General features: G+C 48.7%; 1 protein-coding gene across 1 annotated transcript in view; it reads left to right on the top strand.

Moving 5' to 3' along the window:
* The first annotated feature begins 1987 nt into the window (after positions 1–1987).
* FBLN7 (fibulin 7) overlaps positions 1988–16922 on the top strand; it is a 60821-nt gene continuing 45886 nt past the window's right edge. The window contains exon 1 of the mRNA XM_006024939.3: positions 1988–2323. Coding sequence (XP_006025001.1) covers positions 2249–2323 — 75 coding nt within the window. The 5' untranslated portion in view covers positions 1988–2248. The remainder of the gene's footprint in view (positions 2324–16922) is intronic.

Raw genomic sequence — 16922 nt, 5'->3', positions numbered from 1 at the left:
AAAAGGGCGGCCCTCATCAGGCCCCGGGCAGCTGCCAGCTCCAGGCCCTTAAAGTGGCAGGCACAACCAGTGCCCTGCCACACATCTACTGTAACACATTTTAATTTTATTTCTAAAAATATTTTTTGTCCTGATTTACATTTGTTGTTGAGTAGTGTATATAGATGTGATTGCATAATAGGTCATAATAAAATCTAACTCTTGTAGATTGTGGGGTGTTTGTTGGGGGGTGTGCATGGTCCTGCTGTGCCACTCCAGGCAGGGGGGAAACCACAGCCCCTGGCAGCTCCTGCCCCAGCTCATGGGGCTCCAGCTCCATCTCCTGGCTGCCTTCCACTTGCTTCACCCACCTGGCATAATGAACAGTCATGTGCGGGTGGCTGAGTGGGGACCAGGACTGGGACCGGGATGGGGACCAGGACCATCCTGCAGGTATGAGTGGGAGCACAGTGCTGGCTGCCATGGGTGGGAGTGGGTGGGGTTTGGCCCCATGCAGTGCCGTGGGAAGAGCTGCAGGCCGGATCCAATCAATTGGCAGATGCCCACCCGTGAGCCAGATCCAATCAGTTGGTAGTCCAGATCTGGCCCACGGGCCTTATTTTGCCTGATCCTAGTCTATGTGACACTGTTTTGCCAAGTCTAGACTGCCTCCAGTTCTCTAGGGAGATGACAAATTCCTTTCCCTGCAATTTTTTTTCATCTCTAGATTCTCCCCAGGGCTGTACAGAAGGGAGAGGGGTCATCAGGGGCCAGGGTCAGGGGTACAGAGACTAGATAGTGAAGCATGCAAAGCAGGCTATAGCTGCTCTGCCTCCCAGCTTGCCTGCTGCCCTCTTGGGACATGTAAGATGCAGCATGGGCGAGCTGGTGGGAGAGAAAAAATTCTCTGTTATTGGTTGTGGTGTTAATGATCTTGTTGAATCTGAGAGCTTTAAGGTTCATGTGTCTATTTGTCAGGGGCTGTTTCTGGGCTGCCATTAGTCTAAAATCGGAAGCTGTGGCTGGTGAGAAAGTCCCTTGCCAGTACCATGGCAACAAAGTTTGGCACTGGAGCAAAGCCTACACTAGCAGCCAACCCTCGCCCTGTGCACAGATCCAGGGGGGCACATGCCTCCCACATGCTTGCCTGGGAGTGCCTGCAGCAGCAGGAGCCACCCTTCGCCCGTCCGTCCCCCCAAAACGAGCTGCTCGCGGCTCCATCCCATGCCCCACCTGGGCTGCGCAGTCCCTGTTGGCACCCCTTCACTTCAGCACCCAGGGTGGTCGCCCCACTTGACCGCCCCCCACTATGGCACTGCCCCTTGCATCCACTTCCAGGAATGTTTTTAAAGTTCAGCTGCTGGTTTGTGTGAGAGAAGCCAGTACACTCAGGAGAGGAGCGCCCCAGCAGAATGTACCATAGCACCACTTCTGTGCCTGCGTTTCTCTATATAAATGTGAGTTTTCCAAGAACCCTACTCCACCTTGGCTTGTCACTCACATATGGGTCCCAAAGGCTTCACTAGGAACTACACATGAGCATCCAAAGGCCAACACTGCCCCTTCCATGAACACTGTGCTTAGCTGAGAGCTGGGTTCCAAATACAAGGGAATTGTGACATGCACCAAACTCATCCCTTCTGCAGTGCAGTGCAGAGGGGGGTTCTGCCCTCAGGGCCATAGTGCCAGTTACCTGTGCAGTTCTTCTCCATCAGAGAAGGATAAAGGCATAATGCAAATCTGTTGCACAGCAGCAGGGTGTGCTCAATTTTCAGCAGCACTCACTGGAAATACAGCCCCTAGGAGGCAAAAGGGAAGATATTCCCCACATTGACCACTGTCAGAGTGTGCTGCCTGCCAAGTGATGTCTACTAGCCAAGTGGTTGGCTGCCGAGATTAGTATCTACTGCTACAAGGACACTGCTAGACTCCCATATTTCTGCTTTTACCTCCTGCAGTGCACTAAGCCAAGAGCTTGAGTGGGAGGGATAAGTCAGTCACACAGCCAGACCCAAGCAACTTAGGTGTTGGACTGTGAGAGCTCACAGTAGCAGCAGGGGCAGCCTACAAAGGAGGGCTTGAGAACTGAGTGGTATTCTTCAAGCCTTCTGTGTAAAAGCTAGGTTAGGGCTGGAAAGCAAACTCAGCTGTCACTCTGCTGCATTCCAGGCATTCCCAAGGACTTCTAAAACAGACAGAGAAAAGCCTTGGGAGGGAAAGCATTTGAAGATTAATTTTTAACAAGAGATTTCACCTTAAAACTGGGAACATGTTTTCTGGATTTCAGTACAGCCTCTTTCTGTTCCTGTGTCTCACAGCATGTCAGGAGTCTCAGGCTTCCCAGGTAAGCTAACCGCTCAATCACATCCATACAGGGTCTTAGAGCATATGCAAAGGAGCTGTCTACTACCACCTTCTGGCTCTTCTGCTTGCTGTTCCATTCCATTTCATGTAGAGACTATTCCTCTTTTATCAGGAAAAAATGGGTTTGAATCTCTGGAGCAATTCCCTGGAATGTGTGTGTGAGTCTGCATGATGCACGAAGCAGCAAGTGTGTTCGTAGAGGAAACTGGAGTAGCAGAAATAACTATAGGTAACAGATCCTTGTATGTTTAAGGAATAACTTGGAATGCAAATTAGTTTGTGGAATGGAATAGTTTGTGCAGAGCTGTTTTCATGAATACCTATGGTATTTTCTGGAACTGTGTTGTTTATAAATATATTAGAAAGCTACCAATCCTTCGAAGCTCTTTCTGGCTATTTTCTTTTCTTGCTGATGCTTTTCTCATTCAAAGGCAGGGCAGTTGTTAGCACTCACATTAAGAAAAATACAAGGACTAAAGTTTTCATGATTCACTGTGCATCACTGAAACATCTCAGAGGACATTAGGCATTAAGGAAGTTGTAAAATTCACTGGATTTGTAACTCCAGCAGTTAAATACAGAGTCAAGTCAAATGTCCCCAACTCTGTCTTTGCATTTTTACTTGCAGTGCAACCTTTCCCACAGTATAACTGTATCTGATTTTTCAATAGAGTCTAGATAGAATCTATCCCATATGTACTTGAATTTTGCAGCCCAGTAGCAGGCTATGGGCTATAATACAGTTTATAGCTGTCATGAGAAATTAAAAGGGCATGCACAAGAATGTTGTCTTTGTATAATACTACCACTAATACTTAAGTCTTTCATTTACCAGTATGTGCTATTTACCAGGTCAAGACTAGAGTATAATGTACATTTCTTGTCTTGACCTGGTATGCTATCCTGTCATAGGTAAAGTCAAGCACTGCTTCTCTGAGGGAGCTGTTACCTACTGGTGAATAGTATGGTTCAACACACTACAGTGAACTTATGCAGGCTGCTTAAGTTAAAAATAACCCTTTAACAAAGAGCTTATTATAAAAAGAAACTGCCTGCCAGGAATCTGCTCACTTTTTTGCAGTTTTCTGCATGCCAGATCCAGCCACTATATTTTTGTTTTACGGAAGCATTGGGCAACAAATACTATCCAAAAATGTAGGTGATATCTTAAACACCCCCTCCTTATACTAGAAGAGCATGATGATTGCAAAATTAAGCACTCACCAATCTAGACAGGCCAGAGTTAAGTCTGCCCATGCAACTTTAATTCAGCCCCCTAATTCTGTAAGGATTTTCATGCAGTGTTTAGCTGCTCACTAGTTCTTCTGCCTGACTCTGCCTCCTTAAAATCACAGGCTGGACAGGGCTCACTGAATGAGACAACTGTTCAAGGTTTGCTTTCATCCCCTTCTGCCTCTGTGGCCCTGCTCCATATTTACTGTGCACTGTCCTAACTCTGCATCAAACAAGGGATTTTTGTTTCCTCAAGAGCTTCTCTATTGCACTGGTTCATGCATTCCATAGACATGTATTAAGCTCAGTCGAGGGGCTTAACATGATCATCTCCACTGCGCACGGGGGAAACTGAGGCAGGAAGCTTAATGATCAGACAGGCAATTTGGGGGACCTCAGTGATTGTGTGCCCAGCTCAAGACACCAAGGACTCAATGTGCAGAGATGCTGAGGAGTGGCAGTTCCTCCTGCCTTAACCAGGGGCTGGGCATGTTCCCCATGTCTGCCCATCAGGTCCCAGCTATCTTAGGAGGGGCACATGCTACATATAGAACACACAGCTAGCACTCATCTCTCAGCCCTCTGACAGTGTCTGCAGTACAAGTCAAGGTTTCTCTTTGTGCAGGTTCCTTTTCCATCACTGTCCATTTTGTGCCTACATGAAGGCAGGGGCCTGGAGACCACATAGTGTAGGATCATGGGGCTGAGCGGTGAATTCAGGTGACATGCATAGCCTTCATTCTGACATGTTCTAGTGTCTGAGTGCTCAACTTCACAACCTTGTTGGTGACTGACATTAGCTTGTATGGAATCCCATATGCTTTTAAAAGGAAAAACTGAACAGTTAAGTTCTGTTATGTGCCGCTGCTGTGACCCTCCCAGGGTCTGAATCCTGGACCTTCAAAGTTGCAGCACCAACCAGAGGTGTAACAACACAGCCAGGCACCCAGGGCAACTGTGACACATAGGGGCAGCTGCCTCACTGGTGCTGGTGGCTGCCCCTGTCAGTCTGCCCTAGTTATACTGCTGACACAGACCTCTGCCCCTGGAGCTAGAGGAGTGACTGGGGGCAGTAAAGACCTGTTCTCTTCTTTGTTGGGCAGCTGTTGTGGAGGGATGCAAGGCAGGCTTTGCTGTTTGCTGGCCAGCAGTGGAATGTCAAAACTCAGGGCTTGAGAAGTTGACCACTTAGAGCAGTGCCTCCAGCCCCAGAACAGGGGCTCTGCCTTTGCATGATGTACATTTGCACTGCATCCCCTCAAAGTCCTCTCTGAAGGAAAGGACATGGGGTAACTCTGTTTCACAGACCCCTTGGCCAAAGTGGGTGTGAGCACACAGCTCAAGATAAAAAGAGATGTGACAGACAATGATGTAATAGATCTTGCTCCTGATAAAAGCACCATGGGATGGGCTGCCAAGTAACTGATGTCTGGTACCAGGAGGCAGAGCACTGCAGATTGCACCATCCAGGATCAGCCGCCTGAATGAGAACATAGCTGCATGGCCAACCAGCTCCTTCTGCAAGACACTGTAGTGTATGCTGAGGGCTGCCCTCTCTCCCTCCTGTACAAGTAGGATGCCGCTAAAGACAGTGATGAAGTTCATGCACCAGTGAAAATTAGAGTTGTCCTATGCTTCAAAGAAATGTTTGAGAGGAGAGTAGCTAGTAGGATATTAGAACCCACCTGGGGAGGAGATTTCTGATATCAGACAAGGGCACAACAGTCCAGTGCCCAGTAAAAGCCAGCCTGAAAGCAGGTTGCGATTCATTAAGGGTGAGGGCAGTGATCTATCTGCCCAGCTTGCCTAGGGGCACAGTGAATTCTTCATTGCTGGAAGTCTGCACACACAGATGGAGTTGGGTTATATCTCCTAGTAAACAATTGTGGGGTCAGCGCAGGAATGACTGGATGTCAGCGCAGGAATGCCTGGATGGGGTGCATGGGTATGTGCTATATGGGAATTAGACTGTTCATCAGAATGCTCCCTGAAAACCCAGAAATCCATGAAAACCTTGTGCTAAGCATAGCCCCAATCATGTGAAAGGGAACATTCCCTCAGCAGGTCTTCAGCTAGTCCACATAGCTGGGTTTATGCAACAGCTGTCGGAAAGCTAATGCACCAGACAGGCAGATGGGTTGAGCTGACCATTGTGGGTTGCAAGAACTTCCTGATACTAGCACTGCCCACTGCCTTAGATCCTCTCTCTCAAACAGCTTTGCATTTGTCTTGGGAAAAGCCCAGTGTTCCAGCAGCTTTCCTTCATCCTAGAGGCTGTCTACACTGTGCACTGTGGTGCAGAGTAAAGATACCTGCACCAGCCTAGTCTGGGTACAGTAGCTTCACAGCAGAGTGAAGGAGCTTGTACAGAGCGTGATATGGCTAACCTGTCTCCTACATCCCAGTTGGCTTGCCTAGAACTTGCTTAGGTATCACAATGCTGTATTTGCACATGGCCAAGCAGGAGAAAGCATAGCAGAGATGCACATTCAGCATCTGTTTAAGTACAGGTTTCCCCTCACCAACCGTGGGAGTTAGGTTCCTGAAAGTTCCCATGGTTGGCAAAACTGTGCTTGGTAGGACAAAAAACTTATGGGAAACCCTGACTTATGGTTAGGGACTTGAATATGAATAATAAAGGAACGTACAGTGCATGAACGCCACGTGCCCCTGGAGGTTGCGGGGGGGCATGGCAACCACTCACAGGTGGCAGCAGCAATGTGCGCAGCGGGGGCATGGCAGCAGGGAGCTCCCGCAGGCTGCCATGATGATGTCAGCAGCAGGGGTGGGGAGAGCACCAGTCGGGGACCACCCACAGACACCACCAGTAGCATCAGCGGTGGCCAGCAGCAACTAGGGACCACCTGCAGATGCTGCCTGCGGTGTCAGTGGGGGGTGGTGGTGAGCAGTGACCGCCCACAGGTGCCACCAGCACATCGGTGGCGCTTTTCACAGAGGGTGCACTGCCAATCTTAGGGGGTGCATGTGCAGCCATGTGCACCCCCTATGTCTCGCCAATGATACAGTGTATAAAAATAATTTTTATTTACCTTGAACAGGTTAAAAAAAAAAAAAAAAAAAAAAAAAAAAAAAGTGTCATTGTTGAGTAGTGGGTCTTTTAAAGAAATTTTAGCACTTCCCGGTGGACCATTCATAACACTAGCCCTAATAGTAGCCTCACTTTTTTTAAATGGTTCTCACAGTGGATTTCTTCACACCAAAATGCCTCCCTGCATTCGCCACACTCTCTCCATGTGCTAGATGATTCCACAACTCTAATTTTGTTTCCAAGGACATCACTTTCCTTGCCTTTTTCACAAATTGCTTACCTTCACCACTCATGCACTTAGAGGCCATGATTAAGGACAAAATGCAAAAAAAAAAAATCACAAAGAAAGTGGAAGAAAAATGCAGAGCACCTGCGACTGGATGTTAACGGTGTGAAGCACAATGCGAGACTGAGGGTGCATGAGGAGATGGGAGAGCCACAGGTGGCTAGCAAGAGCACAAATTATTTGAAATGGGAGGTGGTGGGCTGATGCGCAGCCATGAAAAACCATGGTTGCTCAAAACTGTATACCGTGGTAGCCAAAATGGTATATAGAATATTAAGCGTGAATACTCAAAACCGTGGCTGGCAAGGGAAGCCTGTAACATCAAACAAGACCCATAAGTGACCCGTGCTGGGCAAAAAGCAGGGTAAAACTTCTAGCTTTGTCCAAGTAAAATCTTCCAGCAGACTGATGTATCATTAGGAGGATATTTTGTGCCTGCTTTTGTGTTCAGCATCTTTACAAAGAGATGTGAAATGTGGGGAGGGTAGGACACAGGCTTTCTGTAATGCAAATCGAAGAACTCATACCTAAGCATTGCAAGGACTGAAGGGTTAGGCTGCTAGTCACCTTGCACAGGGACAGAAGAGAAACTAAGTCCTCCCTTCTCTTCCTCTGTGGCAAACCTGGTCATAGCGGTTAGTGGGTACCATGTACCCAGTCTCCTCTAGCCCAAGAGCAGACCTGCCTGCCTTTTCAACTTTCTATGAAAGAGGCTCTGGAGGAGCACAGCATTATTAGTTATTATTGCTTATTTAATAATCATGTGCCAAGGCCCAGCTCCTGCCCCTCCTCCACACTGCATGGGCATGGAAATGAGGTCAAACCAGCTTCACATACATCTCAGGGCAGACTGATCTCTAACAGCTGAGCTCCGCATGGGGTCCATCCACCCATACAGGGGCAAGGTAAAACCAGAAGGCCAGGATGTCATGTCCACAGAGGTGCACACCCTGCCAACTCCATGAAAGAGGATACTGGATGGAGAGCCTTGTGGCCCAGGAGCCACTCCAGAGCAGTCCTGCAGAAGTGCTGCAGCTGGACAGGGAGGAAGACTTTCATTCCTTCCCCTTGTGGGGACCCACTGGAGGATTTGGCATCACATGTAAGGCATTTGGCATAAACTGTGTGACCATTTGGCCTGGACGGCTCCCTGCCCAACACCTCGTTTAGATTTTGCAGCATGATTACAGCACCAGTTGTTTTCTTAGATACATTTTTCCTTTGACCAAGGCAGCATCTTGAATGAATGAACCAGAGTTTCCAGGCCGGAATCAATAACTCACTGGACAGATGCCTACCACCGTTCCTCAGGAGTTTCAGCTACTAGTGAGTTTGCTTGTGGCAGTGACAAGCCTGCAGCTGCTTACTGCTGTGGGATTATAAAACTCTTTTGAAGTTAGGGTATTTTCACTTGTTCAAAAATTTCCTGGAGGCTTACAAAGAAAAATGTTTGCTGCTATATTTTTCTGTGTAAGCAGGTAAAATGAGCAGGAATAGTTTCCTACTTATTCTCTGCCCCAAGGGCAACAGTAGGTGTGTCTACATGTACCTTTTTAAGCAGGATTAGCTTAAAATTGCCATTTTTAAGGCGTATTAAGAGTATGTCCACATGTGTGCCTTTTATGCACCTTAAAAATGGCAGTTTTAGGCTAGTCCTGCCTAAATTTGATATTTGCATAAAGCAAATATTTAATTTAGGCGCAAATAGCTAAGTTGCATTATCCCACATGTAGACACTTAATGCAAATTAATACGTCTACTCATAGGCTAATGTGATTTAGCTATTCATGCCTAAATTTAATGTGCCTTAATGTACATTAGTGCATGCACATGTAGATGTGTGCCTAAATCGCCTCAATACGCTTTAAGTTTAGCGTATTATACACCTGTAGACATGTCCAGTGTCTCAGCAGGTGGGGCAAGAAGAACAAACATGACCACAATCTATGAGGCCCAAGCCTACAAACACAACATCCATCTCCAGGAGTCTACAGAACCTGTGCAGAAGGTCAGCTTTCTGGCAGCTTGGCATAGTCCTCACTGTACTGCTGGTTTCCTGGGAAGACCAGGTGCAAGGCAGCTTCTTACTAAAGCAGGGCTGAGGGGGTGTAACAGGGGGCCTCCTCGGGGCCAATCTCTGTGCCCCGCCCACCTGTTCTTGGGCCAACCACCCACCTTCTCATCCGCCATGCCTTGATGTTAATTGATTCACTGATTGATGTCAATTAAGCGGGAGACTGCCCATTTTGGTGCCCCGACGCCAGGGGGCGCTCTCTGTGGCTCCTTTCCTCCCCTACACCACAGCCCAAGCCTCACAGATGGCATCTTGGTGTTCATATCCTCACCGGCCCCCACGCTGGGCCCCAGAATCATCCTAACAGGACCCCTCCTTGATCCCTCCACTCAGACGGCTTCTCCACCTTCACTCAGGCTACCTAGCCCCCCGAAACCATTTTCCCCTCTCGGGCATGGTCCCCTCGGGACCTTTGGCTACTAGCCCTGGCCCACCTCCAGGCCAGTCGGGACCCCAGGCCCCTGGCTCTTGGGCGTCCCTCGCGGTGGGCCCCTGGCCCTTTTGACCCTTCTGGTCCTGGCCCCAGCATGGGCCAGTCAAGGGTACTCTCTTATTCGGGTCGGGTCTCTAGCCCCTCACTCTCTCCCAGGGTCCGCCCTCTGGGCCCTTTACAAACGGGGTTATCCACCCGGTGGTGGGGGCAAGGGGTTAAGGCATCCCAACCCGCCTTTCACTGGGGTGCTAACTGGCCTGGCATTTCCTGGGGGCTCCCGTGCCACTGAGAGCCCCACCAGGCCACCCACTCCTGGCAGGGTGCAGTTTTAGGTCAGGACCAGGACCAGGACCAGGACCCTCCAAGCCATCCCCTACAGCTCCTCCCTTACCTCCAGATGATCCCAGCAGCCCTCCAGCCAGGCAATGTTACTGCCTGCCCTCCAGCAGCCAAACTGCCCTGTTTATATAGGCAGCCTTTGCCTCCAAAATGGCTGCCCTCATCAGGCACCTGGTGGCTGCCAGCTCCAGGCCCTTAAAGCGGCAGGCACACACAGTGCCCTGCCACAGGGGGGCTTATACCAGCCCTCTTCCAGGAGCTCTGCCCTCATAGGAGGAGCAGATGCTCAGTCTCTGAACCTCTGCTTTTCTGCCTCCCTCTGTTTCCACCAGTTCTCCCCAGGGTACTCTCCTCAACCCCTTACTTTTACTGGGGACTTAATCTTGCTTGCATTAGGCCCTCCAGCCAGACTGACACACCTCCCCTGGGTATGACACCACGGCATGGCTATCCAGGCTGCGATGTTCCATTCCCTTCTCACTCTGTTCCTCTGGGCCAAGGAGAACAAGCTCCCTGTCTTGTCCTTCAAAGGGACCAGTTTCTGCTTCTTTCCCAGCTCCTCTTTGCTCTGTGGTCTCCACAGACTGGAAGAAAGGCAGCCCCTTGACTACTTCTGCATAGCCTGAGCTACTTTCTCTTTCATCTTGTGCCCAGATGCTTCTTCTAACTGACACATGGGCAGGCCGGGCTCTTCTGGGCATGCACCACTGAACCTCTGCCTAGCCCCCTTTACAGGGATCTCCCCTTCCTTGTACATGTGCATGAGTGACTGGTGCCTCCTGAATCTGGGTGGGCACCCACAGAAGCCGCCAACAGCGGCAGCCCCGTCAGATGGGGCACCAGTCCTACCGACAGCACCAGTGTCAGCCACTGGGGGGCACTGGTTCCATCAGGGAGGGCACGTTCACCCCTGTGCACCTCTGTGCACCCCCTACCAGTCACCTATGTACATGTGTACCTTGCTACACAAGGTCATCTTAATTTCAGAAGACAGGATTGTGCAAATTACATCCACTCAAGGAGGAATCACTGGCACAGAGCCTGAATATTTCCTTTGTGTAATAGGTTAGCTTACATCAGAGGTTCTCAGCTGGGGCACTGCAGCACCCTGGGATGCCTCAACAACCTCCAGAGATGCTGCAATGCTGGCACTACAGCTGCAGGATGAAATTGCCCTCTGCACCTCTGTTTTCAGGAGACACTGGGGCCAAAGTGAGAAGCGATTGCTGCAGGAAGGCTCACCAGCTTGCATAAAGCAGTGAAGCACAACATTTCTGCTGCAGCTCTTCCTGGTTCAGCTCCAATGCGCCTCTTGGGAACAGAGGCATGTGGGCCAGTTCCACCTGTTGGAGCAGCATTTATCTCCTGGCTGCTACTGCTACCAGGTAGAACTGTCCTACATGCCTCTGTTTTCAGGAGACATGTTGGAGAGGGACCGGAAGGAGCTGGAGCAGAAATGGCATGTAATGTAGGCAGCCATGGCTTTCTTGTGCAGCCACTTCTCAGTTCGGCTCCAGTGTGCTTCCTATTTCTGCTGGCTCTGGAGGAGACATGCAGCATGGTGGGGTGAAATTAATACAATTATAATGTTAATCAACCACTAACATATTAATGAATATAGCAATTACAAGTTTATATCATAATATGCATACTATATTTAAATTTTTTTTTAAATGGGGTGCTCCTAAATTTTGAGAAGTTTTGGGTGGTGACTTGAGTCTGAAAAGGTTAAGAACTACTGGCTTCTACTGTGTGCACCAGTTTACATTATGTGCACCTAAATGAAGATGGTCCTAGATGGCATGCAGGCATGCACAAGTTCCTTCTTCCCAGAAAACAGTTCTGCCCTAAGAATTTACTCTAAATAGAAAGGATTTTATACAGACCCTTGCTTTGCTGCATGTGACACCTTCTCCTAAGAATTTTTGTTGCCAAACCAACAAGACAACTCTCACAATCTTGGGATTGATCTAGGCCCTTCCCCCCAACACTTCTGCTGTGTGTTCTTGGGTACAGACCAGATCTCATTCCCACGAAGATTCCTCTCGGGGACAAAGTCGCAGTCTAAACCAGTAACCTGACCTGATCTTACAGCTAATTCAGAGGAAGGCCCTGCCAGCTTTCTAAGGTTCCCCCCAAAGTGCAGAATAAATAAAATAAGGTCCGCTGCCCCTGTGGAAATAGAATGCCTGTAGTTGTCAGCTGCCCTGAAATCACTCTTAGCACAAGACAATCTCTTGTGATATACACAGCAGCAATAAGATTTATTATATAGAACAGCTTCAGCAATCCCTCACACTCAAGGATGATTGTCTTCCATGATTGTCTTATCTCTGGGTCCAAAGATGGCTGACAAGGCCTACCTGGGATCAACAGACTCTGCTGCAACCTGGACATGTGTTTGCATGTGGGGTGGGTGGCACTGGATTCTTGATTCAGTTCACAACACCTTGTTTCTGCTGCTTCCACTTTTCCATCTCCTGTTGTTGTAAGGTTTCAAAGTATTGAGATCCTTGCAGCAGACTCTTGCTCCATTTGGAGAGGTCCTGGGCAATAGTCTTTCACGAGTTGATGTTGCATATTTTTACGTTGGCCTTGAAGACGTCCCTGAAGCACTTTCTCTGCCCTCCTCTTGAGCTTATGCCGTGACTCAGAGAATAAAACTTGCTTTGGAAGTCTGGAGTCAGGCATCCAGATGACATGGCTGGCTCAGCAACGTTGATGTTGGAAGATCATCATCTCAATGTTCATAGTGTTTGCTTGCAAGAGGATGCTAACATTGGTGCATTTGTCTTTGCAATGAAACATGCAAAAGCAAAATAGAAAAATCTCACTCCACTCTCTAACTTGAGCCAGCTTCTCAGGTAAATCTGTCAGTGTTTCCTAGGGCTGTGCGAGGCTTCGGACAGAGCTTCAGATCCGGAGAAGCTCTGAACGCTTTGGGGTTGAAGTAGCACATCCCAGTCTCAGTGCGGCCTCGTTCAGCTTCCCCAAGCGATTCGGAGCCTCCTCAGAGATCCGGCCATAGGGTATAATGGGGAAAAAATAAAATATCTATTCCTTTGTTGTTTTTTGTCCGATTTGTATGAATTTTTTTGGGATGGGCAACTGTACCCCAAATTCTTGAAAGCAAAATTCCTGTCACGTCTATGTTACAACACCGGGGGGGAGGGGAGGGGGGTAGCTCTTACTGAGGCCACAAAGCCTGCCAAGTTTGAAGAAGGTTGGTGCAGGGGTTTGGGGGGAACTGCCCCTCAAGCTGTGGACAAGCAAAACTCATGCCATGGGTGCTTGTGGCACTGACTGTCTCTGGCTTGGGGCTGGAGAGGAGACACTACTGCAGGCCTGGCTGCTAAGCTGCTGTGTTCCCAGTTACCAATCAATGAATCATGGTTCACTCAGGGACCAGCTCAATACACAGGACCTAGCTACTTCATAACGACTTAACGAGCATCAATTAGCACCTACAAAACCAGGCTAAGGAGAGGAAGTACTCAATACAGACAATCAATTGGCCCAAGACAGAGACAGTTTTGGCACGAGTTTTGTCTGTCAGCAGCCAGGGGTGCAGGGCCCCAGAGCCCCCCTGCACCCATCTCCTCCACAGCTGGCAGGCATTGTGGCCTCAGCAGGGGCCACCATCCCTGCAGCTGTCACCCTGCTGTGCCTTAACACATGCAGTGTCACCCATGGCACCAGTTTTGTTTGTCTGCAGCTTGAGGGGCAGTTCCCCTCAAACCCCTGCACTGATCTCCTTGAAACTTGGCAGGCTTTGTGGCCTCAGTAAGAGCTACCAGCCCTGCAGTTTTCACCCCGCTGTGTTGTGATACACAGCCGTGACATGAGTTTGGATTTCAAGAATTTGGGGTACAGTTCCCCCCAAATCCCTGCACCGATATTCTTGAAACTTGGCAAGTTTCATGCTCTCAGCAGAGGCTATCATCCCTGCACGTTTCATCCAAATCGGACAAGAAACAACAAAGTTATAGATATTTCATTGATTCCCCATTATAGCCTATGGCCGGATCTCCGAGGCGGCTTCGGAACCGCTTCAGCCAGATCGAGGCGGAAACCTGGTTCGGAGCTCCGGATCGCATCACGGCCATCCAAAGTGGCTGGATCCGAAGCCGGATCAGATCGCTGCCAACTCGCACAGGCCTAGTGTTTCCAGCCCCTAGCACCCAGCCAACTCTTCTCAGATGATTACCAGCTTCCCTTAGCTGGGGACAGGAATCTTCCTGTGCCCAGGGGTTCCTAGCCAACCATTCTTCCCAAAAAGCCTTTTTAAATACCTTGTCTTTATATCCCTATCTTTATTTCTCTATTCAGTTCCTAGGTAATGTGTATTGGGCAAGTGATGTCCTTTCCCCACTCCCAGACCAACAACTTGTTTGATTTTAGGTGTCCTCTCTGTTTATTATTATATCCAAGGAGCATAGCAATATACAAGAAAGACCCTTATCATTTTCCCTCAGCTACCCTTTATTTCAGAGAGAGAGAAACATGCTCTCAGTATGTGATTTCCTTCACAGTAGACACCTCACAGACAAGTATGGGCGTCTTTTCCCTTTCACATGTATTCAGCAAACATACAAACCAGGGTCTTTCTGAGGTGTAAATAGCTATTGCCTACTGCAGAGGTGGGCAACATATGGCAAGATGCACCATGGTAGGCAGGACCGAGGGACCTGCTGCAGGCTGGACAAAGCCCCTTGCACCCTGAGATATAGGCTCCAGAATGTTGCCCCTTCCAGCCCAGCTTGGCCCACACTGCCCCCACCAGCCCAAATCATGCTTGTACTGCCCTTGCTGGCCCTGGCCAGCCCAGATTGGGCCCTCACTGGCCTGGATTGGGCCCATGCTGCCCTCACCAAGACAGCTCCCCAGCAACTCCCCATGTGCCCTCAAATCAAGTCCATACTCCCCCTACTATGCCCCACAGCTGCTCAGCACCTCCCCACTCACCCATCATTCATGTCTACTTCCCCCACCCTCCCCTTGGCTTCCCTTCTGCTTTTCTTCTTTCCTTCTTCATGCCCTTAACCCATGGACACTCCTGTCTCAAGAGTACTTAACACATTTGACAGGTAATGTGTAATAATACCCTTCCTGTTGCTCCCCTGCACCATACATTCTGTGAGGCAGCCAAGCAGAACAACTTGTACGTGAGTGTGTCATTGAAGAGTATATGATAATCCCTATGCAGTCTGAGGCACTGTCCCTTCTGAGGCACTAAGGGACAGATAGGAGTACCACACCATCTCCACCCTATTGCTTTGCTGCTGATCCCTCTTTAGAGTAGGCACTGTGGATCGGAACATGACAGAAACTCTCAAGTAAGTTCCCAGAGAGTGGGAGCTGCTCACTGATGGAGATACAGGAGCTCTGTGAATGTCTAAGATGTAGATTTGGCTCTGTGTTGCTCAGCTTCACTATCTGGTTTGGTTTTAATTCTCTTGGAAACCCATAATGAAGATGCCCATCTGCTGGTGGAGCCAGGCCCTCTGAGTTCAGCTATTAGCCTGCACACACAAAACCCACAAGTGTTTCTTTAAGAAGGCACAAGACATCTGTTTTCCTCTTATTTCGTAATACTGAAGTGGAATACAATTCTAGTTCCAACCCGACTAAACATGAGTTATGGAAGCCCTCCCTGGATTAGCAAACTGATTACAACCCTGCTTGCAGGACTAAATGTTTCATTATGCTATTGCCAGCAGTACATAGGGAGCAGTTCTTGGAGTGAAGATTTCTTTTATTAGGGTAAAGGACTTTTGGAGGGGGCCAAAGGAAAATCCCAATCTAAGGTCTGTGCCCTGCAGATTTTAGAGAGGATGTGTTCACTGGAGCCACTGGGAGCCAGATCCAGCCCCAAACCCTGAGCCACCTTCAAACCTCAGGTCCCATGCTAAACTTAGTGACACAGTGAAACTGAGGTAAACCAAAAGTGCAATGCAGCTAAAAGAATTGATTTCGGCACCTCTTCATAGGGATTAGATAGCAACCTGAAGAAAGGGAAATTAACATATCAAAAAAGGAGGAAAAATATGAGATGGTTTCAGCTACAAAAGGAAGATCTCTTGTGTGGCTTTATTTTGTATGTGTGTGGAAAAATAACTTTCCTATGACACAGATGGCTTTCGAGTGGAACAGAACCTCTAATCTGTCCCCTGGAACTCTTTCTGATGCTATTTTTCCACAGCACTCATTTAAGCATAAGAGGCATTTTAACGAAACAGAAGCACTTGGAATTGATTTGGAGCTGGCAGCATAGAGCAGTGTAGCACATGATTGCACAACACAACAAAAGACAAACTGGTTTATTTTACTGAAGTTTGTGTCCTCTAAGCCAGCATGCTGCAGGTGTCATTTCCTCAATGCTGTGGCCCCGCATGTGTTTATTGGAAGAGATCACTGTCAGACAGGAAATCACCACTTCTAAATAGTTACCAGGCCCTTAACTAGCTTATTTATTTGTAGCTTCTATGGGGAGCATAACTACAGGGCAGCACTAAGGAGCAGTGGCTGTTTCTAGCAGTGAGCAGAGCAGCAGCACCAGCAGCTGTCACCAGGTTCTGAGACTAAGGGAGTCAGCCCTTCTGCTTGTCTTGTTTCCCTGCCTTCAGGTGGGATGAACACAGAGTCCATGATTCACCTTCAGAGAATATCCACATCTGGTGTCCTAATTTACAACTATCATGTACATCTCACACTCTTGTCAGCCTCAGCCAGCAGGCCATGCAGAGTAGCTAAGGGAGCTGGGACTTTTCACCTTCCCTCCTGGTAGTAAGGAACTGTAGTCTCCTGCCCTCCCAAGGGGATAGCTCCCTGCCACCTGCCTCTTTGGTGACCTTCTGCATGTCAGAGGTGCTAAGCAGCTCCGGCTTCCACAGACAAATGAATCAGCACCCCATAAATTATCACCCTATCTGAACTCCAACAGGCAAAAAAATGGTACTAAACACCAAGGATGGCATTCTGTTCTTTTCTAGACACCTTGACATCCCAATTTGGTTATCTACATGGCATTTTGGACATGAAAATCCCCCTAGAAACACGTATGCATAGGTTGGCATGCTATTGTGTACATACCACTCTACACACCTGGACAGCTATGGATCTGCCCAGACTGGTCATGTGCTCTGGCAACAGAATGAGGGAAAGA

This window comes from Alligator sinensis, unplaced genomic scaffold (genome assembly GCF_000455745.1).
Source record: "Alligator sinensis unplaced genomic scaffold, ASM45574v1 scaffold794_1, whole genome shotgun sequence".
NCBI classification, from domain to species: domain Eukaryota; kingdom Metazoa; phylum Chordata; order Crocodylia; family Alligatoridae; genus Alligator; species Alligator sinensis.
Note: the sequence above shows the minus strand (reverse complement) of the source record. Positions and strands in the feature narration are given on the sequence as shown.